This window comes from Zonotrichia leucophrys, chromosome 2, assembly GCF_028769735.1.
Source record: "Zonotrichia leucophrys gambelii isolate GWCS_2022_RI chromosome 2, RI_Zleu_2.0, whole genome shotgun sequence".
NCBI classification, from domain to species: domain Eukaryota; kingdom Metazoa; phylum Chordata; class Aves; order Passeriformes; family Passerellidae; genus Zonotrichia; species Zonotrichia leucophrys.
The window spans coordinates 120,993,546-121,020,445 of record NC_088171.1 but is presented as its reverse complement, the minus strand read 5'-3'; the positions used below and the strand labels follow the sequence as shown (position 1 = coordinate 121,020,445).

General features: G+C 39.2%; 1 protein-coding gene across 3 annotated transcripts in view; it reads right to left on the bottom strand.

The window, feature by feature from the left end:
* KCNB2 (potassium voltage-gated channel subfamily B member 2) overlaps nucleotides 1-26,900 on the bottom strand; it is a 189,041-nt gene that overhangs the window by 154,815 nt on the left and 7,326 nt on the right. For 2 of the 3 annotated variants that reach the window (XM_064706222.1, XM_064706223.1), the window contains exon 2: nucleotides 17,082-17,766. In XM_064706222.1, coding sequence (XP_064562292.1) covers nucleotides 17,082-17,660 — 579 coding nt within the window. In that variant the 5' untranslated portion in view covers nucleotides 17,661-17,766. Of the gene's footprint in view, nucleotides 1-17,081; nucleotides 17,767-21,254; nucleotides 21,285-26,900 lie in introns of those variants that run through there. The other variant, XM_064706224.1, reaches the window with a different exon arrangement.

The following is a 26,900-nucleotide window of genomic DNA, read 5'->3' as shown; positions in this document are numbered from 1 at the left end:
TCATTTTTGGCTTTATACAATGTCTCTGGGCATTGTAAGAGTGCAGAATACCAGTGTATGAGATCACTCCAATCACATGAACTGCTGACACTTGAAATGCTCTTTTGATTCTTCTTTTATTTGCAGAAGTTGTTAGACTAAAGAGCCAGACACCATATCATTTTCTCACACACAGATCCTCTTATTTCCTATTGTTAGAGAAACCGAACTACCACATATTGTGTCAAGTGACATTTCTTAAATGCTGTAAAATAAAGGAAAAACAATTTCTTTTCTTTTTTAGATTGATACCTTGATTTTTGTTTCATTATACTAAAATCCTTAAGTCTACTGTGTAATAGATATTCCCTTACTAACCCTTCTAAAAATTATACAGAGACTAAGATTTGTGCCAAAGACATTTGATTCTAAAGGACAAACAACTGAGATTATTTTTATTTAGCAGATTTCCTAATCACATACTGCCTTGGCTTCCCTCAGTATATATGAAATTCTATAACCATATTTCATTATCTCTACACTTCTGAAAGAGAACTTTTATTAAATCAGTGTCAAAAATCTGAAAGACAAGAATTCAGATATGAAAAACATAAACCCTCCTTACAGTATTTCAATTGTTCCCCTATTTTTACTCAAATGTTTTATTCTATTCTAAGAACAGTACAAAAAATTACAAATTTTATTTATGAAATTATTTTGAAAGTGGTGAGGTGTACCTCTAGTTACAGGGAGTGAGGGGGGAAATTACTGGACTGTCATGTTCTCTCCAGGCTTCAACTTGTTCTCTATGGCTGTCAGACTGTATCCATCTATCTGAGAAACTGCAGGGGTGGAAGCAAAGGGGTAATTGCCTTCCAAAGGAGCCTTGGTGTTCAGCTAACCCCTAATAAAATGAGCATCTGTATGACAGAAAGAGCACTACTGCACAGTGCAACAAAGAAGGTTTCCACATCAGCCTTGTCTGAAAGCAGACCTGACACAAGACACTCCCTAACATGCGCCTGCTCAATATTTGCTTTGCACAAGGACTATGATTAATGAAGACTCATTTCTTTGCTATTTGTCAATGATTCACACTAGCACTCAAAAGAAAAAAACATTCTCTTTTATTTCTCAATGCCAACATTTTATGGCCTTGAGAAAGACTAGTAGTTAAATGCTTTCAAGCCACAATAAAAGCCCAAGACAACAAAACACAAAAAATCCCAAAGCCCTGAAAACGCAGCAGACTCAAAGGATCAAAACCTGGCTTTCCTGAAGAAAAACAACATTATCTTTTGTGGCTCCAACAATGCAGAGGAGATGGTTACCATCTGTGCAGGAGCAGTGCAGCATCACCTTCTGCAGCGCTGGACACGGATTCCAGCTGCGCTTTGTCACTGGCCTCGGAACAGGGGGAGCTGCTGTCATGGGCAGAGCCAGGGAGGGACACATGTTCCATTTTTCTTGTCATTTCCCTTGGGTGTCCTTTCATAACTACATTCCTGCTAATCAGCTTCACCTCAGAGTTGGGCAGGGCAGCTAGTTTGCCTTCAGGCTGCAGAGTTTCAAGAAGTCCCTACAGTCGCACCTTGTTTGATCAGCTCTGTGGGTATGAGCAGCACAAGGACACACAGACTCACTAAATAAACTCAAGCAAGTGAAATAGCACTGTTTACCAGAAACAGGCAAACAAAAACCTCAGCTAAGGGGCCATTTGACCTTCAAATACACAAAATGCAGTGTTCTCTCACTCAAAAAACTCCCAGCACAATGCAGTGGTGGGGATGTGAAATAGGAATATGAGCTTTCTCATAGCTGAAATTGTCCATGCTAGGGCACAGCAACAGCAACACACATCTGGAAGCACCCAATGCCAGGAAACACCCAGTGCCAGTGAGAGTACAAAAGGGAATATCTCATAAGGTCTAAACATCTTCTCTTTATTATGTGTTTTTTGCACTTGCAGTCTTTTGGTTCCCTTCACCTTTTCACAATCCCTGTCCAGACCCAGATGGAGCAGCAGAGAGAAGAGCTGTAGGTTTTCATTCTCTCTGTTTAGGTCTGGGATTGCGGGTTTTTCCTGATAGTGTGAGCTCTTCACTCATGAAGTATAGGAACTCTACTCCAGTGGCAAATTTCCTCTGTCATTCATACATACTTTGTACCTTTATGTTACACGATTTCTTTCTATCAAGGCTCTGAAACACTTACTTGGCTGACATCCTCAAATAAAACTAGGCATTTCACTTCATTTGCCTTGTTTTTTTTTAAACCTGCATGGCTTACATAGCACCTTAATTGATTTGTCTGTTTATATATATATATGTATGATATATATCGATTTGTCTGTTTTTACATATTTGGCTTAATTGGGACTTTGCTAGCACCGGGTTTTTTTACTGACATGTTTCCTATTCTTATTTAAGTGATTTTTTTTATTATTTTCTCTCAAGTGGATGATCACCTGGATTTTGTGTGGTTTTTTTACATGATATATTTTCCTTACTTTTTTTTGTAAAAAATTATCATGGTGTCTGCAGTTCACTGTTTCGTGACACAGAGCAATAACTAAATGCAATGTTAAGGGAAGACTTCATTGACGTTTACCTCCCACATCAATTCTGTTCTTCAGAATGCCCAGTTCAGACATTTTCTGAGCTGTACAAGAGTGAGAAATTGGAACCAGGTAAGGAAAACTATGAAAAAAAGTTAATTCACAGAAGTTTTACACATGTTGTCCAAGAAAATGCCAGGCACTATGGAACCCTTTGGCAGCCCAGCTGCAGTGCTCCAGTGGCACCAGCCACTGTAACCCTGTTCCTGCTGGATGCCATTTGCTGCACCCAGGTTTTCCCTCTCCTGCCCATCACTTGCTCAGCCTGTGAGGTCTCTGGGATTGCACACTGATATTCTCCACTGGCTGGTGCAGCTTGAGAGTAATGGAAATGAACTGTCACCACATGTCACAATGAACAGGAAATAAATGTCTCCATCCAGACAGCAGCTGCAGGACAGGTCCAACAAATTATTTACTGTTCTGAAAGCCAAAACTGCTGTCTTGAGTGAATATACAACAGCCATAGTCGCTCCTTGCACGCTTGCAATAAACTCTGTTTCTTCTCCTTTACAATATGATGAACAAAAACTGCAGAAGACTCAGAACTCCATGGATGGAACTTCCTGGAGGAATCAAGTATCACTCAGTGTGCTGGTCCCTCCACAACGCACAGCAACACTGAAGCTGTCAGCATGGTCCTCCTGCATGCAAGTTAATAACTTTTGCCTCCTAACCAAGGTGAATTACTATGAAAGTAGCACCAAAGGGTGATCTGACAACCAGGCTTCCAGTCCAGGCTAGAGCAGCTGGAATTAATTTAGTAACTTTTGCCCTGCAACCCATTTCAGAATCTGGAGGAAGCTGCCTGTACCCATTATAAACTCTTGCTGTCTAAAGTGTACTGGAAGTGTAGGCCGATTGCAGCATCTCAGAGGAGATATTTAATATTTGCTTACCAAAGCCAAAAGACCAGGATGGAATTAAGAATCAATAACTATGGATAAATATCTAAAGCAAAATCTGGATGCCTTTGAAGACTTTCTTACACTTTTATCTCAGCTCTTAGCATTTATTTTTGGTTTTCCACCCACAAAGTCTTTTTTATTGACTGAAATTAAATATTAATTCACTTTTCAAGCTACACTGTAGAAACCTGATCAAAGGCAAATGGTTACTATAATAAGTACTAGTTAAATTCTATACGTATAAAGTAATTTATAAATTTTCTTCTAAATTATAGCACTGAACTAAACATGTCAAAAGGCTCTGGGACCAACTGACATGTACACCATTACACAGACACACCCAGAATATATTGGCTAAAATAGCTTATTTTCTATTAAAAGGAATAGAAACAAGGCAGCTGAGTCTAGTAGACTTGTAAGCTTTCAAATCACTGCCAGCATTATTAAATGAGAACATTATTTAATTACTAATGGTATGAGAGGATAAACTATGCCTGTTCTAAGTCTAAAATATTCAAGACCAAATTTCCACAGAAATAAAAGATGTTCCAGGTGAAAGGTCTGGATCCAGCTTCCCACTTTGTCAGAAATTTTTTGTGGGACCTTAAAGCACATGCAGTGAACCTCAGGTCCACAACTGTACCACAGGGCTTCCCTACACTGTCAAACGATTGTAAATCTCAAATCACTTCAATATTACGAGGAGCTCAGTAGTAAAAAAATGACAGTAGGGACAGATGAGAACATACATCTACTTGTCTGCATTTAATTTGTAAGCAAGGCTTATTAACTTTGCTCCTCACATACAACAAAGTGCTCATGCTTTCTTTAATAGATGTCTTTTCATCCCAGAAGTAAGCTTGTGGCACTAAATCTTTACTAGGATTGATTTACACAACAAAAAAGGTGAGAATATTCTCAGGCACAATGTATACCCCTCCCTGGGGTGTCTTGGTTTTGGGTTGGTGTGGTGACATGCTGCCATGACTGAGCTCAGCACCTCCCTTTGCACGGTGATTTCTGCATGCATACGCCCAGCACACACAGAGAAGCTGTCAGTAAACAGGCAGGAACAGCTGTCCCCAGCTTAATTTAAAATTCTGACCTACACAGCTGGAGAAAACACTGCTTTGCTTTCACAGAAGGAATAATCTCACTCACAAGCAGGCTAGTCATCAGACCTCCTCTCTCAGGAGATGGCTGTCACTACTCTGAAGTTCCTTGCTGTGAATTAAGACATGGCAAACTGGAGACCCTTTGTATGGCCACTGCCTATGACTGAAAGGTCTGACAACAGAAACAAAAGTTATTTGAGATAATGTGCTAAGAATTTTTAAAAAGAAAGTAGTAATAATGCAATGGATTTTAGGAATAAAAACCCTAATAGGCATTGGGATTTCAATACATGTAGATAGTTGCTGATTATATTTCTTTTATTTCCTACCCTATCTTTGGTCTTCTATTCTGGACTGCCTATTTATTTTCTTTTTTTTGCATCCTTGTCATACGAAGCAATGCCAGCTGCACAGCTGACATTAGGTCACTTATATAGGTGCAATTTAATGATCTAAATTGCTTACTTATTCCAGCCAACACACATCTTGCTCCTGATACACATTTCCTGCCTTTGGCACATGACAAGCCAGGCAGAGCTCTGACACCCTGCTCTGTCCCCAAGGCAGCCTGTCCCCAAAACAGGCTGCAGCCCAGCTGCCCCAGAGTGAGCCCTTGTGCAGAGCCCTCCACTTGCCCAGGGCTGTTTGCTGGTGAGGCTCCATGCAGCACCAGCTGCACTGCAGAGCCTGAGCTCCCATCATCACCAAGCCTGGTGGCCTTGAGGGTTTCCTACAGTCAAAGAACAATATGGACACACACAATGCTGTGCAGAAGAACCTGAGTGCACTTGCGCAACTGGGACTACAGATCTTGCATGGAAGGGGAAGGAAATACTGCTTTTGCTGTTCAGACACAACCTGGCTCTGTGTTTTTTATGTTCATTATGATCTATTATCTTGCTCCCATTTTGTTTTTTGAGTATTGTAAATGTCCTTTGTGTTTCAAGATAGCACCTTAAATCTAGAATCTACCTTAGCTGTGAAAATTTACCAAACAATGAATGCCAAAGAATTTGACATCGTTGAATAAATTTATCAGCATTTTTCATCCACAGAAAAATGTATCTTCTTTTTTTTCTTACACGCTAGATCAGTGTTAAATCGGTGCACATCAGTCGATGGTTGGTTGCCCTTCTATAAACACAGAGATATCAGGTGAATTACGTGAACACCCCTCTAGAGGGGAGGTTTCATTCCAAATATGGTTTAAAGCAATAGTTATGGTGATATTAAAAATAAATAAATATTTTAAATAAATATTTTAATATCCATAAATAGCTATGGATATGAAAAAATAAACATCTAGAAAAAATGTAAAAATGCTGAGAGATTCTTTTGTTTAGACCTAAAGTAAAAAGAAAGACTGGCTTGACTTCTGATTGACTCCTTCATGCATTTACAATAGAGAAAAGAAAAATTTAGTTTTGGACGGATGGGAAAGGAAAAAGGGGAAATCCAATTGAAAACCTCTGTTCCTCTTTTGCATTTTACTTATGTCAACTCTAGGCAGGTTCAGTACCATTTCTGTGCCCAGAGGTGCTGTTTCTCTATGGCACTGCACTAAGAACTGTTCCTCCACCATCATCACATGGCTGGAACAAGGAAGGATTTCCATGTGTGCTCCTGCAGCAAACTGATGTGCCACAGGGACCCACGACTGGCACATGTGCAAGCTGTTCCCCCTCTCAGGAACACTAGTTCAGCCTAGTTCCCAAGGGATAATATTCCTTTTCACACAATTGGAATACGAGAAAAGGTTCAGAGGTTTTGAAGGTTTTCTTCCCATCTTCCATTTTAAAAATGGAGGGGGCAAAGGCATCACAGAGCTTTGCAGTTGTGTCTCACAGGAACCCAGGTTCTCCTGCTGCTCCCATGCTGGCTTTCAGCTTGGCTTCACAAGGAGGAGACATCTGTGCCTGCCCTGTGCCCTTTCCAGCTGCCTCCTGCCTTCCAGTAAGGCCCTGGGGGAGGATGCCTCCATGAAAGCAAAAAAACCCTCCCAATAACTGCACTCACTTAACCACCTCTGTCACACACAGCCTCCTTCTCAGGAACATGGGTTTAGGTAAGGGCTGGGTTTTGTTATTAAACCCATTTAGAGAGGAAACTGATGCTGGAATTAGAAATGCTGAAGTTACATTAATCTGAATCATTATTGCTGAAATGTTTCAGACATGTTATCAGAGATTCAGTGCAATAATGGATATTTCTAAGATTAGGTTTTTTCTTTCAATTTCATACCCGCCTAAACGAAAAAATTTGTTTTCAATTAACAACAGAAATCAGACTGAGAGGGGACACCTGTGAGTCAGACATAGCAGCTCTCGTCATCAAAGCATCTCATCATCATCAAAGGAAATTAATTTGCTTTCAGAAAAGAGGAGTATTTCAGAAGAGCTTATTCTTCATACAGACATTACTAACATCAGTTTCACAATATTGTAATAAGACTTGTCCCACCATTCTGCGTTGACACGTACTAAGAATGCTTCCTAAAGAGCACATCTAGCCTTCATCTACTCCCTCTATAATACACTCATCAAGCAAATTATTTTTCAGTCCAAGAGCTCTCATCTCTAGCTACTCTAATTAAAAGACCTCCTCTTCAACTTACTTTTTTAATCCAAAACTGCACATATATGTATGTAGCAAACTGCGTTGATTCTTCCTAAATTCAACAGACTGAAGAAGCACTGAAGGAATTATTCACCATTTCACTATTACTGGAGCACCTACAGCATTTTGAGTAAATTTGTCATATGTAATTTAGAATTAAATCCATGAACACCAACCTCGCGATCAGGCAGGAGAATATATCAATCTAAAATGCAGATTACAATAAATTAGTATCAAATTCACAGAATTATTGACCTGAGTAATGTGTCCATCCTGCTTCAATTCTAAAAAAAGGCGATAGAGTTCAGTGAAACAGGACTGGCCTCATCCTATGTACTCTTTTCATATAACACATTTTGCCTTTTGTGCAAAATGCAGGTAGCCATAGCCATAGCCTAAAGAATTTTGAAGTCAATGTTAGTTACAACTGAATTCAGGGGCACTAACCAAATTTTTCTGTGCTATCATCTCACAAAATGAAACTGTATGCACACATGTATAGACCACAGGCCAAGATACTTTTGGAACAGTTTTTTTCAACTAGTATTTAACTCCACAAAAGAATTTATATTAATTTTTTAAAAGATGACAGATGAAAATACAAAAGCTTTGTGAAAGTAACAGAAATGGAAATGAGTTCCCAATTTTTCTCAGAATAAGCCTGTAACACATTTATCAGTCTTCAAAAGAACAGCCTTACCTACTTTATTTTAGCGATACCCATTGTTCTCCAGAAAAACCTCCCCCAAAGTCAAACACACTGGTGGATACTTCAGTAAAACAGAACAGATAGGTCATCCAAGGATCCTTCAGTAGGCAATCCAAAAGGAGGCTATAGTGCTTGGGAAACACTGTGTGAAGGTGAGTTTGTAACAACAAAGCTTGATGTCATTTCTGTCTGTCACAGAAATGCAACTGACTGGAGGAGTAGAAAAAATTGAACCATCTCAGGAGTTAGCCAAAAATACCATCCCTACGAATACATGAAATCACAGCAAGCTTCACTGTCCCAAAGCATGCCAGCCAGCAGCAATCCCTCACAATGGGGCATTTTGCAAGGGGCCAGTGGTACCTGAAACTGTCACTGCCACTCACTTGTCCTTGGGACAGCTCTGCCCTGTGCTGGAGCTGTGCTCCTGTACTGGAGCTTTTAGCAATGTCTGACCCTTGTGGTTGCATCAAGAGGGACTAAATGATGGACGATTGAAGACAGTGAACTCTGGCTAACAAATGTGCCCCAGAATCCTGCAGTGAGGCTCACTGCTGCCTTGGAAAGGAAAGCTCCCCCTTTATGAGCTTTTTTGTGAAGAACAGCTCTTTTTGGACTTTTCATTCTTATCTTTTAGAGACGAGGACAGAATAGCTTAGAAAACCCCAGAAGATTTTTCGTTAGTTTGGTGAAGCACCAGTTTTTAGGCAGAAGCTTAGGGGAGCAAAACATCATTTCCACAAGCACCAGGCATAAAAGATTCGCAGTGAGGAATGAACTTGAGCATCAGAGGTCAGGTAAGACTAAACTCAGGAGTTCACCTTTTCATTCAGATAAAAGCTTCCTCAGATTGCAGGTTTGCATCCCATGGCTCCTGTCTTTCCCTGCATTTTAGAAGAAATCTTGTATGAATATTTATTACAAGTAGCTACATGATGATCTGAAAATTCAGCAAATATGATTCAGGCAGTTTGCAGGCACTTAAATACTGAAATAAAACTACTGCTCTGATAGCTTCAGCCATCTCATATATCTTCTTGATGTGCAATATTGTGAGCAATTTTTTTAAATGGCTCAGCTGTCAGTGTTGTATACACTTATATATAGTGTATGTGTAAGATAAAGTCCAATAAATCCAAACATTTATTTTGGAAATAAAGGCTAGCTGGTAATATTTAGAATTAATGGTTACAGTGCCAGAGTAAGCATGTTTTTCAAAGATAATTTTCCCCCTCCTATGGCTGCTCAAAAACACCAGAAGAGCTGTCTCAGGTATGGTATGTGAGTACAGGTATTGGCTCACCTATCATGCTGTAACACTCATGTGAAAAGGATACTGCATGCTTATGAAATTACTTAAAATGTAGAACTGTTTTCTGAGTCCCACTCAGTGTAAATCAAATTGACTCATCCCACCTGAAACCCTGGCCTTTTTTCATGCTTTCCCACAAAGAGAACGACCAAGGCATGTTAGGAGCAGACTGTGGAGGCTTCACATAAGGACTGTACTGGGATCCTGTTTTAATCTCAAAGTCATTTTGAAACAGCTGTGCCAGTGTCACTTGCTTGTTTTCAATATTCCCTCAAAGGACCTGGTTTTCAGTGCTATGTGTCAAATATTCACATATCTTCATCAAATAGAAAACTCATGAGTCTGCCATATGTCATGCTAAATACCATGGGTTTTTTTCTGAAATAAATAACATGCAACAGTCTGTTTGGCTTCCCAGTCACTTGGGAGCAACTTTTTGTTGTTCTGCATCTTGCAACAAAATCGGAGAGCCAAACAAAGGCCAGTCTGCAGGGGATCATATGGATTTGTTTTGCCTCTCAGCTCTGCAAAAGCCAGACAGAGCCTGTTTATCCAGACAATAAGATGCAGCCCTTTGTGTCCCATAGATTTTGCCTGGATAATGTTTCATCATTTAATTCATTACTGTATCTCCCTGACATCTGATTCCTTCCAAATATCTTACATGAGAGAAGACAATACACTTGGCAGCTGCTTATAAAAACATGGAACGGAAATGCAACATTTTTAGGACATATGATCTGCCTCTGGGTGAAGGGAAAGGCGCAACAGCCTGGTCTGCCCCCTCAGGCATTACCCAGCTTAAGTGACAAGTCACAGCTGAAAATCCAGCTCATGAGATGCCTCTGATTTTGTGAGGGGCATGTAATGCCCAAAGCATCACCCTCCTAACCAGAAATACTGCAGGACATATTTTAAAAGACATGTACCATTGATGCTACTCTACACTCAAGAGATAGTAACAGCATAAAAACAGGAATATGATCTGTGGTAAAAAAAGCTGTTGTTGTAGTTAAATTACTCTCCTAAGTTAAATTAAGTTAATTTGCCCTCCTAAATTAGGGGTGCAAGGTGTTGGGGTAAATTGGAATAAATGCTTTCTATCCATTATGGCAAAGGATAGCTGCTCTCACGCAGATGGTACCTGCTTGTAAATCACTGTAATATCATATATCCCAAATTCTAGTAGGTTTCTCTGTGCAAGAGCTACTGTGTAATTCTGTGAATGGCGTCACAAGTGCAGGCATATTCTGTTCATTACTGTAAAACTTTGTTTTGCAAAACATTACCAGTTAGATATTACCAAATACGAAAAATGGATTTCGCCAATTTTTAAAACAATTATTCTTGCCTTTTTTCCCTCCCTTTAACAAGGAATCCCCTTTGATTTTCCTTAATGTATCCATAAAACCAGAGTCAGGGAAGCCCCTTATCACAGCTACAGAAGTACAGCTCTCATCCCCTTGTTCATACAGGGAATGGGGATATTCCCTGGTGCCAGTGCTTGATGCCAGTGATGGACTGTTATAAAATGAGTCACTGCACCTTTGCCCTTGGCACTGCTTCCACAATTTCAGCATCTGTTTTACTGAGAATTAAGTGCCAATAATAAGCAATGGGGTTCAAATGACATTTTACTCATTCCAATAGCAGTTTTGGGTAAGTTTTTTAATAAGTTTGCACACCACTGATAAAATCTCAGGGCTGAAGGGAACCTGTATGTAACTGAGGTACTGAACACCTCTGAAGCAAGACAGATCAGATGGTAGCTGTATTCCCATGACACCTTAAACTGACCAAAAATGCTGAATCATGGGTTACATGATACTTCATATAAGAACTAAATAGAAGGCAAATAATCTTTTGATGACCAGCTCAGCAGTGAGCATATGTAAGTTCTTCAAACAAAATCAATTAACTACTGTCATTCTTCTTTGTTCCTTGATATAATATCTATTGAAAAAGCAATAAATTCCCTTATCTTTCAAGACATTAAAACACTTGAGTTATTAAATATGAATGACTAGGATCCAATATAATCTCCTTGTCTTACAGTCACATTGACTGACTTTATCGTTTGGCACAAGAAATAACTTCACCTTAAAAGCAAAGTGTGGTAATGAGTCTCCCTGGAAGAAACAATTGTGAAATGAAGACACCTATTTATTACCAGTGACCATTCTCTGTGCTTTACTGTAACTTATTTTCAGCAGTCAAATTTCTATAAAGTATTGGGAGTGACAATGCAAATTATATTATTCCTGGTAGTCCATTTGAATAAAAGTTTGTGACAGGATTGCTCCCAAAAATAAGTTTAAACCAGAGGTCAGACAGAAGTTCAAGCCACATACCAGCTAGAAAAGAACACTTTTCTCCAATTAATATCCTGCCCTGAGGTATACCATAACATACCAATAAGCTAAGTTTTTCTAAAGTACTTTGAGTGTATATGGTTTACCTTCAACCCAAAAGGAACCAGTAGCATAGCATTAATTAGGGTTTACCTCTGAATGAACACTGTGACAATCCAATTTCTGAGGACTTGCAAAGGAAAAATGAAGTGTCCTGTACGACACTCTGCTCTGTTCCGGTCATGCATAGTGACTCTGCTAATTTCCACTCACTCTGAGACCACTTTTAAACTGGTTTATAAGGAATAGGCATGAGAGTAAGTGTGAATTATACATAAGACTGTGGAAAGTAAGAATCAGGTCCCTAATGTAAAATAGGTGTCTTGCTTCTCTTGGCAAGTCACTGTGGCAAGCCCAGCCAAAATGCACGTGTAGCTAAATAAATATTGGTGGCCTAAATCTCCTCTTGTGTGCTCCTGCTTTTTTTTTTTTTTTTTCCCACCCCAAAGGAATTTTTGTTCACAAAAGGGATTAGTTACTCAATACTGCATACAAAGTCTTCACAATTTCCAGTCAGGCTTGGGATAATTATACCTTCTGTAATCCACAATCCACTAGGTTAGCTGATAAATTAGTGTGCTTTTTACAAAGAAGTAATACTCATGTTACAATTTGTAACACAAACCAAAAGAAAAAATCCTCTTAAAACTAACCCAAAGAAAAACAGAAATCAATAAAATAAGGAAAAATCAGCAATGCAGTGAAACAAACTTTCAACCCTATCTGGTTTCAGTTTAAATAAAGCAAACCCCATACTGCAGAAACACAAAGGCCAATGTTTTCCCCTTCTATGTATGTACATCAACAGGGGTTATGCAAAAATTCAAGGACAGAATGTGACTGAATAGTAATTTTTTAAATTACTTTGTACAACCTTTTATACTTGATCATTTAGTAGTCACATTGATGCAAATATTCATATGAGAAAAAATAACTTGCATAAGAAAGAAGTGTAGAATCAATCACAATCAATTACATCCTAGTTGTATTCAAAGGGGCAACATGGGATATAAAACACAAATTGGAAAATGTGAGTGATATTTGTTGATAATGTTACTGTAAGGTAATTAAAATATTCTTGTAGATGAAAGGTGATAAGTCAATATCAGATATCTTTAGGCAGACATAGGGTCTTTGTTACTCCTGGATATTCCACTTTTTTCTTGTTTCATTCACTCTATATTTACAGTAAAACATCTTGACTAGATGTTTAGGATTTAGCCCAAAAGAGCTTCATCAGTATTAAAAACAAGAGAAAATAATCAGGCTGTTGGACCCACTAAGCAAGAATGAAAGGAAGAGCTTGTGCATTAACACTTTGAAAGACACACTAAATGTGTGGGTTCATTTGATTCACACTCATTCCGAAGTAAGGCTCCTTTGATTTTGGGAGCACTGCACAAAACAATGTACCTCAGACACACCTGACATTGGCTCAGGTAGGCGCTCTCCTAAAATGCCAGTTCCACAAGGCGCTGACCATAAACACTGATGCAATCCAGCTGCACAAAGTTCACATCTGGCTGAAGTCAGTGCTCAGTCTGGTATGTGTTGAGGACTTTTACACTAGTGACAGGTTGGTCAGAGCTGCTGCTGCACTAAGGAGACTGTTATAGGCCCAGCAGCTGCAAATAAAAGACTAAATGATGGCTGATAGCATAAGTAAAACATTATTTTTAAAGGACAGTTTTCACAAACTACTGGTTACGCAATAAGTATAAATAAAAGCCTGGTCTAAAAACTCAGATGTTATTCTGGACCAAAGAATGCCAGACACATACAAAACTCTGTGGTTTGGGGACCAGGCTTTGGGACTTCTCTGGGATGTAAAATATGCAAAATTCCTGTCCTTCATAAATCCCAGCACTGCTTCTCATTCCATAGCACTGTACATGTCTGAAATGGCTGGACTTCTGCACATCTTTATCTTAATCCTACTTAAAAAGCTTATGAATGAGAGCGCTGGAAAATGGAGGCAAATCCTGTTTTCCTCAGCTGAAATGTCTACTGAATTCACAATTGTTTACTGAATTCCTGGGATGCAGACAAAGCAAGAATAGCTATGCCTCTAATATGGTAATTAGTGACTGAGATGAGGTGCACATATGCATTTACTAAATAGAAAAAACTCAAAAAGTTAATTGTGTCTGTACTGTGCAACAGTACTTGACCTATAATATTCCTTTTTTTACTAGCTAAACGTAGTTTTAATTTCTTGCCACACATTCTTCTTGCTTTCTCCTATTTATTGTGGCGTACCCTGTAAAATACATGCTGCTCATTCACTGTCACCTTGCTCTGTCTCACCTTGCTGTAAGTGAAGTCAGTGGCAAACCTTCACTGACCTCAAAAGGAGCAGGATTTGTCCTGAGATGCCTAATCCAAAGCAGGACTCCCTCTTAATTCAGTAAGCTTTGGATCAGACCTAGAAGGGTTCTTAGCAGAATCAAGAAGTGGCAAGACACAGTCACATATCAAAACCACATCCGAGTATTTATCTCACATTTCTAATCTTTGATGTGAAAGGGATTAAAAAGCAAGCTGTTCCTGTCAACTGCTTGGATGCCACACAGGATTTAAATGACTGAACATGAACCTATAGGATATTTATGCACATTCATATGGTTTAATTTCTTCAAAAGGCAGCTAATATTTGAATTTGAGGCTTATGGTAGTATTTCCTCACTTTCTTCCCAACTTGCTACTGTCAAAATCCCACCATCCTTTCTATTCCTACAGAGGAAATAAGATGGTTGTGCCTCTTGTCTCAGGATAAACTAGAAACTTATTTGACCAAACACAAAAATGAAAAATCTAAAAGAGGTATTATCTAAACACTTCAGACAAAATCTTGCCAGTGATCCTAACGCAGTCTGTTTCAAAATGCATCCAACTGATTCCACCATATCTTGTTTTATTTTACTAAGGTAAAATGTGTTGTGATGGGCTTTGCCCTCCTTTATGTCATTCAACCAATGACATAAAGCTGTCTGAGCTGCCATGGGCATATCTGACAATGATTTTGGCTCATATATGTATTTACAGACTGAAGGTGACTAGATAGAGAAACCGACTGCATGAATTATGGTGACTTCTAGCTACCAGAACCACAGAAACCACATCAAATGGCATTAACTTAGACAAGAGGCAATTGAAATAATGAAAATCATTACACGTGTACAAATGCAATGTGAAACTCCCTGTAGCAAGAAAGATCTATAACATTGAATCAAATTAGAGCACGAGGGGAAAAGGAAATAAAAGGTTAAAAAATAATTATTTAGACATTTGGGGAAATTGAAGAAATAGCCACATCTATCTGCAAAATCTGAGGAGAAATCTGCTCGGAGTGACCAAAGGGGGATTTTCTTAAAAGCTGAGGGTCAGCCTAACTTCTTTTAAGCAAATGCATGATGGGACACTGTGTAAGTCATAAGAACAGTTTGATGAACAGCAGGCACTCATGCAAGTTTAACCATCCTATATTTCTGCATTTATTCAACATGCAAATGAATGAAAGCAAGTCACAGGCAAAGAACGTAAAAATCAGTATATTACTTTTGTTTTATTCATCTGCTTCATCTTGCTGTGTTGACTCCTACCCAGTCTTACGGAAAACACTAATTCAGCATATGTCTCAAGCCTCAGAGACAACTGCCTTGGTTTCTGTATATGAAAGAGGAAACATTTCACACACAGATCTGCCTGCGGATGTCTCTGAGGCAGTGCCGTGGCCAGGTGATCCCACAGGCCGCGCGCAGCGTGTTCAGCAGCGTGGCTCAGACAGGATTTCCTCCTGCCCGCAGCCAGGAGGAGAAGTCCCTCATGGAACACACTGGTGACATTCAGGGTGTGCAGGACTGAGAAGGTGGCCCTGAGCCCTGCAGGCAGTGCAGGAGCTGTGTCACAGAAGCGCTGGCGGGGGCTGATGGATGTTAGCTTGCACCAGGGGATCACGGTGCGTAACACGGCCTCCCTGAACCCTGCTTGGCAAAACTTACACCCATCTGCTTCCCCTCTGCTCTTTCTCCTGGAGAGGAACATATGGCCCAGAATATGTATCTTGGAAGCAGAAAATGTATTCATGTAGTTTTCTAAAATATTCTGAATAAATTTATTCATGTAGTTTTCTAAAATATTCTGAATACATTCATTTTTCTCCTATAAGCTTTTATTCCACTTATGAACCTTAAATTCTGCCACAACATTTTTTTAATAAAGTAAGTTCCTTGCTTAAAAAGTTAGGCAGCTCACAATGAAAATTAAAAAAAAAATAAAATGTATTGTGCCTCAATAGTAAGAGTTACTATTGCACGAAAAATCTTTGCCAGAATTCTCTTTTTTTTTTCCATTGCAGCATCATATTTAATACTTACCTTGGTCCAACAGCATTGCATCCAATAACAAACAACAGAAGAAAATATAGCCACAGTTAAGCTTAACATGAACATCTAAACATCAAACATTTTAGAGTCATTCAAACTGGAGATGAGCTTCCAAAATTTACCTCACGTTAATTAGTGCATCACACCACAAACAGAACCACTAAGTTCCTCAAGATGGAAGAAAATCTTTCTTTTAAATACCAGTACCAACATCTGTGTGTGCAGTCCCATTTCCACAACCAGGGTAAACTTTTCCATTGTATCAGTGAAACTTCAGCCAACTTCCCTGTTTGGACATAGCAGAACTGGACCCAGGATTCATCTGAATTTGTTCTCACTTATGACTAAATATATATAAACTTCACACATATATATTTGTGTGTGTGTATACATGTATAGAACATATACTTGTTTATATACATATACCTGTATATACATAAATATGCATGCATATAAATATATATATATGCATTAATATTTTAGTATTTTTATACAAAACACTCTAATTCTTGATTGCAAAAATGTATAAGATAAAACATGCCATAATAAAACCATGCCAGAGCAGATGGTGATTCTTTGATAGCTTATCCAGCACAACCCACCAAACACTGATACACCACATATGCAGTGCCTGTGATGGGACAAGCAACACTGAAATGGATGTTTGTCATAACCAAATACTTCTCTAACAAACAAGTAGATAATGTACTCTGTCTGCATTTTCATTGAAGGGTTTCATATGGAGTCTATTAAGAATCACACAGATGTTTCTCATCACATGCAGCAAAAGCAAAGTACAGTACAGTAGTACAGTAGTTGCCTAAAAACAACTGAACTAAACAGGATTCTTTCTGCTGATTTCAGTGGGTTTGGGACAGATTTGGGTGTTTTCACTAAATGATATGTAGATTTTTAGGTTCTTCTTTTCTCTAAATATTTTAACAGATGTTGTTGATTCCTACAAGTCAGATGCATGGGTCATGAAACCATTTTCTACTATCTTTGTATTAAGCCTATTGTTTATCCTACCTTTGCCGCAACAGATGAGTTGGGTTTCTCAAGCAAGTCCCAAAGCTTCTTCCTTTTCTCTGGGCAGCAGGTATTATCAAACTCTTCCCCTTCTCTCTCTCTCAATGTCTCTGCCTCTCTCCTCAGTTCCTCATTCATTTGCTCTTTCTTTTGATGGTATCTTGCCTGGCAACAAGATTCTAAATATATTTCATCAATCCCCCAGTAATCAAGCTCCTGGCCAAAAGAGAGAGCACACATTTCTTCCATCATATGTAGTTTCCCTGTCCTGTAGAAATTCAAAATGGAAGTGAAAGCCCCTGGGTGTCGATCAAAAAAATACTCATTTTCATTCAGATTATAGTCATCACATACTTCTAGCAGAGATTCATGGGTATTGCAGTCTCTGAGCTTTCCCAATCGTGTCCTTGGAAGTCTGTCCAAAGTCCTCCACAGCACTTCATGGTTGAGTCCACCAACATTTATTTTAACTCTCCGCGAGCAGGCTTTGCTCCTGATGATCTCCACTGGCTCCGGAGGGAGAGAAAGGGTGGACCTTGAAGACTTTTTGGTGATCCCTGGTGGAGCTTTCTCAGCCATTCTGAAAAAGATGAAGTTGTAACACCAGAGTCTGTAGGAAAATGAGCTTGGAGACTAGGAATATTTGGGCAGAATCCTCTTCAGACAGACAGCTCCATTCCTGAAGCTGAAAAAGACAAAAAATTAAAATATTGCCAGGTACAATGCATCCCCCATTCTCTCCCACCCTCTCTTTCAATACTTCCATATGCAGATGAAAATTTAATTATTTTAATTTGCCCTCTTTATGGTGATACTCTTTGTGGTAATATCCAGAAGCACTGGAACAGCTGGAACAGCTAAAAGCACTATGCTTAAGCAAAGGAAAAACTCACTGAAATTCCTGTATTTGTGAAAATCAACTGTTACAATTTGTACACAGGACTTGGGTTTTTTTCTTTTTTTTTTAAGAATCAGTTTCTGATGCAGCTGTGTTAGCTTAATCTGATTACTTATCTTTCAGTGTGTGAGGTGTGCAAGTGGAAAGATTATAGGGATATCTACAAGTAAAGACACAGGCTAGTCTACTTTTTATTGAAAAATTTTATTGAAAAATTCAAATTTGGGAGACTGAAATGGAATAAAACAATCACAGTATATCAAAATCTCCTCACCAAACTGCTTCCCTCCTTGTTTCAATTCAAATCAATCTGTATTATTTCATGGGTAAATGTTATTTACCAAACAATTCAAATGCCATCCTGAGAAGTCATATTTTTTACCACCACACAGCACTTACTTCTTTACAAATGAGTGAAAAGAATCCTAGATCTTTTGTGGCCAACTGACCAGCAATACATGTTATACAGGCAAGGGCTGTGCATGCAGTTCTCTGGATCCTCTGCAAGGCTCTTCCCTGCCCCACTGTTCACCTGTTACATTGCTGCAGACATGACTGCATGACAGCTATCAGTGACCTCAGTTTCAATAATCCATAAGTGCATCCTCACTCACTGTGCCCAGTGCTTCAGAGAACTCTGGGGTGCAGCTGCTTGTCACTAAATGTAGAATACGAGAATCAATCAGGAAGGAAACCCACCCACCAGCTCTACTGCTGCCAGCTGTCAGACACAGCGCTTAAATATTCACCTAGCAATAGTATCATGGCCCAAAGAATGCTCAGACAAGGCTTCTGTTTCAAACTTGGAAAGTCCTCAGTAATTCCCAGAATTGACATCTCCTCCTCCTGTTCTCAGCAAATCAACAATTCAACAGTCTGGTGGGTTGTTTGTTTTTGTTTTTTGTTTTTTTTTTTTTTTGCTTGTTTTGTTTTGCTTGAAGTGAAATAAGTCTAGCAAAAAAAAAGAATTTGAAGTGTACAAGAATTTGATCCTCTTTGCAGAGTAAAGCATGAAAGTTGTGCTGGGAGGGATTTCTGCTTATAAATACAGCAGGAGTGAACACCTGGGAGGGGTTTGAACTGTTTGTACTGAAGTACCAGTTGGCACAAGAACAAATAGGTACAAACTCATAATGAGGAAAGGCAGAAATTTGAAAGAGAATTAAAAGGTCACATAGACCAGATCCACACCAGAGAAGTGAGGATTTCAAATAACCCTTTACTAGAAGTATCAAGAAAAACAAAGAATAGTTCCAGAGTGTCCTCTGACATGCCCATGACAGTATTGGCTATGTTGCTGGTATAAAATCAAAATTGCTAAACTTCATAATAGCTAAACTTTAAAAGTTCCTCCACCAATAGATAAAATAAGACACAGTCAACTACAGTCCAGGTATGACTATGATTTCCAAAAACATCGGAAAAGAGGAAAATTACTTATGAGAAAAATACTTACATCTAAAGATTTACTTCTTTGTTTTGTTTTGTTTTGTTTTGTTTTGTGCATAATCACAAAATTGCTAAATTATGGCAACAGCCCAGAACACCATCATTTTAGTTACCAATTTCACTGGCAAGCTGAACTTCAAAATTCTAAGGGTCCAAATATTCTGCATCTTCCCATCCAGCCTCCAGCACTGCATTGTGAAGATCCTTCCTCATCTCCCAGTGGAACCCAGAGCACTTCTGTGCCTAATTACATAAGGGTTTAAGCCTGTAACATTTACCTTCATTCACAAAAATTATCATCTGATAACTTCACTTTCAAAGATAAATGTCCTATCAAAATCAAAGCCCTTGCATCAGTAGGTTTGCATAATATATATCCCTTTCTTTTGTGCTTTTTTGGTTTTTTTCCCTCTTGACCTTAGGCTGATTTTTTCCCTCTGGTTTTACCCTCCTCCTCATTGCCTTATGTGCAGGGGGATGATGTTGAGGCTTCTGAGAAGTGGGGGACTCCAATCCTTGCAAGATCTCCTCACTTAAGCATTTCCTAGTGATCTGTGATGCATTTATCAGTCTTCTGACATACGGACAGCTACACAAAGAGTAAACAGTTATGAGAGGATATTTCTCTACACAGGAAATATTTGCGAACTCTATTTTAAAAAAATCCTTTTAGATTTCAATGCACAATGATATTTCTCCTTTAACGGTTGTCTTACTTAAGAAAACATAAGAATTTAAGAAATTCATACAGAGGTTTTGTTATTCTTCATGAAATCAATCAAGTCTTCAGGCATTTCCTAGAGAGGTTCACTAGTTTATTCACTATTGTATCTCAGGGATTTATTTTTCTGTTTTTAAAATGAAAATGTGTACCCTAATATTAGCAACATCAAGTAACAATACAACAGAGATCAAGCATCTCATCTGAATAATTTTAAGTTAACCATATCCTTATTTATTTTTTCTGATTGCAAAAACAAAGGATTAACAAGACTATGCATTGTTTTAACTTTTCTGCAGTGTAGTTACCAGGCATATTTTTTAAACAATGCAAATACTCTAGTGTCACCATGACTGGTCTAAAGCTGATAAAACATTTTTTGATTTTTCAGCAGAATTATTGGTTGCATTTTCCTACTTGAGGAAATGTGGCTTTTCTAAAAAACTTTCAAAATCCTGGTGGTCATACTGAAGTCAGCAGTGAAACATTATTAAGTTTAGTGTTGAGAATGCGCTATGTACATATGCATGTACCAAGGGATGAACCACCATTCAAAAAATGAAGCATTCTGAAAAGATTAAAAAAGCACATTGTCCCAAGTGAAGAATCTTGAACGATGAGGCTGATTTTATGCCTTTTTTACAGAGCTCATCACTGAAATATGCATTGAAGAAGGAGGATGTATAACTTAAATAAATGAATTATTTTAGTTTCCTTCATAAGTGCTTTTCTTCCCATCTTCTTTTATTCTTCATACCTTCTTTAGTTCTCTGATGATAATTTTTTAAAAATTTCTTCCTGTGCAGCTTTTCCCCAAACATTGTCTAAAAAGCCTGGTTTTAACTGTGCCTTTAACAACAACACAATCAACAGCCTCTACTTTCACAGTCAGAGGGTCCCTTTACCATCTTTACAGCCCTCCTCTGGGCACTCTGCAATAGTTTTATTATATTGTGTCACCCAAAACCGCCCCCAGCACTCGAGATGAGGCTGCCCCAGCTCAGAGCAGAGCAGGACAATCCCCTCCCTTGCCCAGCTGGCCATGCTGTGCCTGTTGCCCCCAGGACAGGGTTGGCTCCTGGCTGCCAGGGCACTGCTGACTCACATTCAACTTGCCATTGAGCAGGACCACCAGATTCTCCTTCCACAGCACTGCTCTCCAGCCTCTCATTCCCCAGTCTGCACATCCATCCAGGGTTGTTCCATCCCAGGTGCAGAATCTGAACACTACTCCTTGTTACACTTCATGTGGTTGGTAACTGCTCATCTCTCCAATTTACCCAGGTCTCTCTGCAGGGCCTCCCCGGCTTCAAGGGAGTAAACAGTTCCTCCCAGTTTGGTATTCTCAGCGAAATTAATATCCCTTTCAGTCCTACATCCAGGCAATTTATGAAGACGTTGAAGAGCACAGGGCTGAGGATGGGGCCCTGCAGAACCCCACCAGTGACAGGTGAGTCTGCTGTCATCCCATTTACTGTAACTCTTGTGCCTGATTCATGAGCCAGCTGCTCACCCATCCCATGATGTGTCCATCCAGCTGTGGGCTGGACATTTATCCAGAAGGATCCTGTGAGAGATGGTATCAAAAACTTTACTGAAATCTAAAAAAGATCACACCCACTGCCTTTTCTCTATCAACTAAGTGGGCTACCTTGTCAAAAAAGGAAATTGCCTTTACGTTACTATATAATATTTCCAACTTGACAAGCCACATAATCAATTTAATACAAATCACCAGATCTTTCATTATAACAAAATTTTACAAGTGAGGTTACCTTTACAATTTATTAAATTATGTTTCTGGATTTCAGCTACTGTAACTAATTCAGAAGATTTTTTTTTTTCATAAGAAGACTTAAAATACTTTTCAACTTGGCTCATTGCCTTAACCTTCAGGCTATGTGCAATTCCACCACACACTTTGTCCACCATGGGCTAGCAATAAATGTAACTATCACTTGGGAGGCAGGCAAAGCCAGCCTGGTGATAGAAGAAGCCAGCCAGGTCTGAAGAGTCTAAGATCAATGTGCTGGATTTCTTCATGTGCAAAAATGCTCATCAAAATCAAAGATCATCTAGGGAAAAAATTGTTGCTTTTACTAGTTTAGCTGTTAAAACTGACTAAAGGCTTAAGAATTTCAGGGTGTATTTAATGCAGGTATGTAACACTTTCTGGGAAAATTAGCTTTAGGTTTTGTAGGTGTAATGACAGGGGAAATTCTGAGCAGACATTAGGAAAAATTGATAGAGAAAATTGGTAGAGAAAAAGACAAATTCTACCCCCATATATAAGAGCAAATCTAGATAAACCCTGCATTCTTCCTGTGCAATAATAAAATTACTTTGTAGCAAAATACCTGTAATATTACATAAAACTCTTCAAATCAAAGTCAATTCTTTGCATTAAATAAAAATGAGAACTTCAAAGAGTACAACTCGAGAAGCTAGGGAAAGCCAGAAGGAAGGTTAAGTGCCCTCCCCCGCACCACAGACATGCAGCTTTTAATGGTGTGACTCTCACATCAATCCCTTCCTCTTTACATGAACGGGCAATTATTTACCATTTCTCTTCATCTTTCTCATTCAGTATTTGGCCTCTGATGTTATTCAGCTTTTCCTGCTGCAAGGCCTGCATTACACACAAAGTGCTGAATTCCCCTCAGGGAGCTCTCCCTGTCCTACCCAAGCACTTCCAGGGTATCCCAGTCTTCCCTTCAGTAGGAGGCCATTGCTTTATAATGTAGAAATGAAGGCCATACATGCCTGAGGTATCCAACAATTTTTGCTGCTCAGATTGAGATAGCTGCTTTTTACAGAGTCCCCAGCATTTTCAGCCCTTTTGATGGGCAAGCCTGACCAGATTAAACCCTCAGGCTGAGGAACCCAGTTATATGCGCTGTCACGTTGCCGGAGCATTGCCTGCCATGGCACAGTTAGGACTCTCCCAAGTCATTTGCAAAGATGGCTGGAGAGCCCACATGCTCCAAGGCCTGCTCCTAGTAAGTGGTTTGTTCCCAGCCATCTGCCTTGGAGTGCAGGGCAGTGTAACTGCACACAGGGAGGCTGCTGTGCTGAGCAGTGCCAGCCCCTTCCATGGACTCCATGTGCAAGACCTCTTCTCCAAAAGGGTTCACATCCCAGCCACTCTTGCATGCCTTAGTCATAAACATCTCTCCCAATCTTTGCCATACAAATTTTGCCAAAGAGGATGGAGAAGTTACAGTACATAAGCACGCTTCACTGCTGGAGCATGTCCTGCATTTAAAGCAGAGAGGAAAAAATATGCAGTACCTAAGAAGAGGTTGTATCATAAGGACCCCAGGAAAAGTGAACAATTTTGCTTTCTTCTGACTTTTAAGGGACAAACTTCTACCATTTTTGTCAGAAGATGTCTTTTTGTCAAAATCTGTCAAATTGTTTTCAAGAAAAGATTTGATTAATTAATTTCCTTGCTTTGAAAACAAATGGAAGAGTTTTTCACAATTTGCTGGAAGTGTTTTCAACATTTTAAAACAAAATCTGGTTCTAGATGTACTGATATTTAATTATCTTTTTAAAAGTTCAAGAAAACTCTGGATTAAAAAGAAGAGATTGTGAAATTATTAAACATTAAAGAAATTATTAAATGGGTTATTCTATTCAAAGTATTTATTTTCAGGTCTTAAGAGTCTAAGATCAATGTGCTAGATTTCTTCATGTGCAAAAACACTCACTGAAATCAAGAAAGATCTCAGGAAACAATTGTTGCATTTACCAGTTTAGCTGTTAAACTGACTTAAGGCTTGAGAGCTTCAGGCTGTATTTAATGCAGGCATGTAACACTTTCTGGGAAAACTAGCTTTAGGTTTTGTAGGTGTAATGTCAGGGGAAAATCAGAGTGGACATTAGGAAAAATTTCTTCACCCAGAGGATGGTTGGGCACTGGAACAGACTCTCCAGGGAAGGGGTCATGACACCAAGCATTTCAGAGTTCAAGGAGCATCTGGTCAATGTATTTAGTCATATGGTTTAGTTTTTAGTTTTAGATAATCCTGTGAGGAGCAGGGAGTTGAACTCAAAGATCCTTATGATCCCTTCTAGCTGGAGAACTGGAGGTACTCTGTGATTTAAAAAAAACTTTAGAAAGCCTGTGCTCACCTCAGCATCTGATTCTTAAAGCCTACAAATGAGATCCAGCAAGTTAGCCAAGAAAAGATGAAAGAAGTTGGTTGTGACAAACCAATATATTTTTACTGAGCAAACACATTTTTGCTAACTTATTTGTTTGTATGATTCTTCTTTCAGCGTCTGCTTTGCTGTAATCTCTCTGCTGCCACATCTTAGCTCTCAAATGTCTGCTCTTTGTTTCAAAATATAAGGATCTTTAGTTTCTTAATGGTTTGCTGTGGGATCTTTTACTAGAATTTCCCCTTAATTTCAGTTTTTAAAAAGATAGCTGAGGTGATAGCTAAAACTCTGCATAAAAGCATCCTGCTCAAATGAGTTGTTAGTTATTTCCATTTCCCACCTCTAAGAGAAGTCACATCTCATATAGTTAAGGATTGGCAAGCTGAACGCGGGAAGTGTCAGGAAACATGTCGAAGAATTCCTGAGCATCCTTTGTACGTCTCAGATTCGTATCTATATGCAAGACCACATGCATGTGTGCACAGGAGAGAAGTATCTGAGCTTTGGTTATCCAAATTGCTGGTGACAGCTCTTGGCACAAGTCCTCAGGGGCTCCAGTGGATGACACCACTCAGAGCACCATGGTCTGAGGGGGCAAACATGGACCTCAGCCTGTCTCCCCTGTGACACAGCTTCTCTGTGAGCAATGCCTGGCTCTTGCCAGACTACAGTCATGGGTAGAGCTGTTACTGGAGAGCTGAGTCTTTCCATGAACTAAGACAAATCCCACCTGTTGCTTTGACTGCTCTGTTAACAGCTATAGAAGGGCTGGTCTATGAAAAGTAAGATCTTGCTTTAAGAGTAAATCCTGCAAAATCAGCTCTTGGGTCTATGGCTAACAGGTCTGAAATGATGATTATTTCTACTTCATAACAGATCTCACCAGTTATTTATTTCTGGTATGAGAAAATTTAAACTTTGGCTGCACGAAGTCTTGGAGATCTGCAGGAAAAAACTCAAAAAAGATGAGGCCTTTTATAGACCAACTTTTCAGATTGACTAAATCAGTCTGTCTGCTAACTCGCTGTTCTCACCATCTTGAGCACAGAGGTGTCTTTTAGATGGATGAGCTGAACTTCATCAAGGAGCAGCAGACTCTGAGACTCTATATATTCCCTAGGAGCCTTGGATAAGAAAACCCAGACAGAAATAGGTAAGGTGACAAAAGACAGAAAAAGAGGGAAAGTATAACTGATAAAATGTTTTTAAAGTCTTGCAGTCACACAAGCCTGGCAGTTTTGGCTTATCTGAGTTTTCTAATACCCCAGTAGCACTTGTAATCACTTACTGAAGCTCTTATGCAAGGTAAAGCCACGTGGGTGGGCTCTAGACACACTACAGGTGATGCAGACTGCTTTACAAAAAGCAAAATGCTCTTGAGAGCATTCAGAGTAATTTTACTTCATGGAATTAGGGCTCAAGTGGTCTTTTTGAGTAGCACCTCTTCACAAGTCTGTATCTGAGCACTGGGATTGCAGCATCCCCTCAGCCTGCACTGGGGTCTCAAGACAGCACTGAACATGGTTTTGTAGCCCACCCAGTGCTGAATCAAGATCCCCACCAAACTTTATTTCAGATGGGCTCCGATTCTCTCTTTCCTTACCAGCAGCTCTGCTGCTGGTGTTGTGACAAGTGTGGCTATATGATCCTTACAAACAATCCTGATGCATTCCTGCTCAGTGTACAAAAACCTTTCCATTTCCATTGCAGATTTAAACATCTCTCATTTAGGATGTTGTTGTTGGTCATGTCTGCACTTTACTGCTCATGTTTACAATTGGTTGCTAAGGGCTGTTACTGCTTTTGCCAAAGATACTGTCTTTCACTGCTTATTTAGCCTTCCCTGGAAACTTCTGAGGAGATGAGCTGTCACAGAGAAGTACAAGGCCGAATGGCAGATCATCTTCTTTAATGTCAAACAACCTGATATTACAGAAATGTGATTATGTAAGGTCCTCATGTCAGGTCTAAATCAGACTACATATTTATATCCCAACTAGCACTCTGGATCCAAAGGTTTGATTGGTGCTTCCATACAATTCTTTGAGAGTCTACAGATGTTACATGTTCAGGATACACTAATAATAGCAAATACATTAATATTAATAAATTAGAGCTTTGAGTTGCAATTTATCCATCCACTACCTGATTTTCTCTTCTAATTGCATTGCAGTGCATTAAGATGATGGAGGAGATTGTCAACACATCATTTGTTCTTTCAGAAGGCACTAATGTAACCAGTTGTCCTAAAGCAATTGGTTTTAGGGTTATTCTAAATATGTTAGCTTCTCTAACCCTTCAATCTTCCACTGCTCCCTGCCAATAACAGTGCTGCCAAGTAGCTGAAAGCAGTGAAGAACTTCACAGATGTCCTTTTGTTCTGCTGAAGAAAAGCCTGCACAGTGTAGTAATAAATGATGATTCTAGGTTTCTAGGCAGGGAAATATTACACAACATATAATATTATCCTATATATATAGAGAATGATGTCTGAAGGCACATCATACAGAAGAGTCAGGTTTTATCCCTCTTTGAATGAATTTGCACCCAAAATTTTGGAAGTTGCATTTTGGTCAGAATCCTG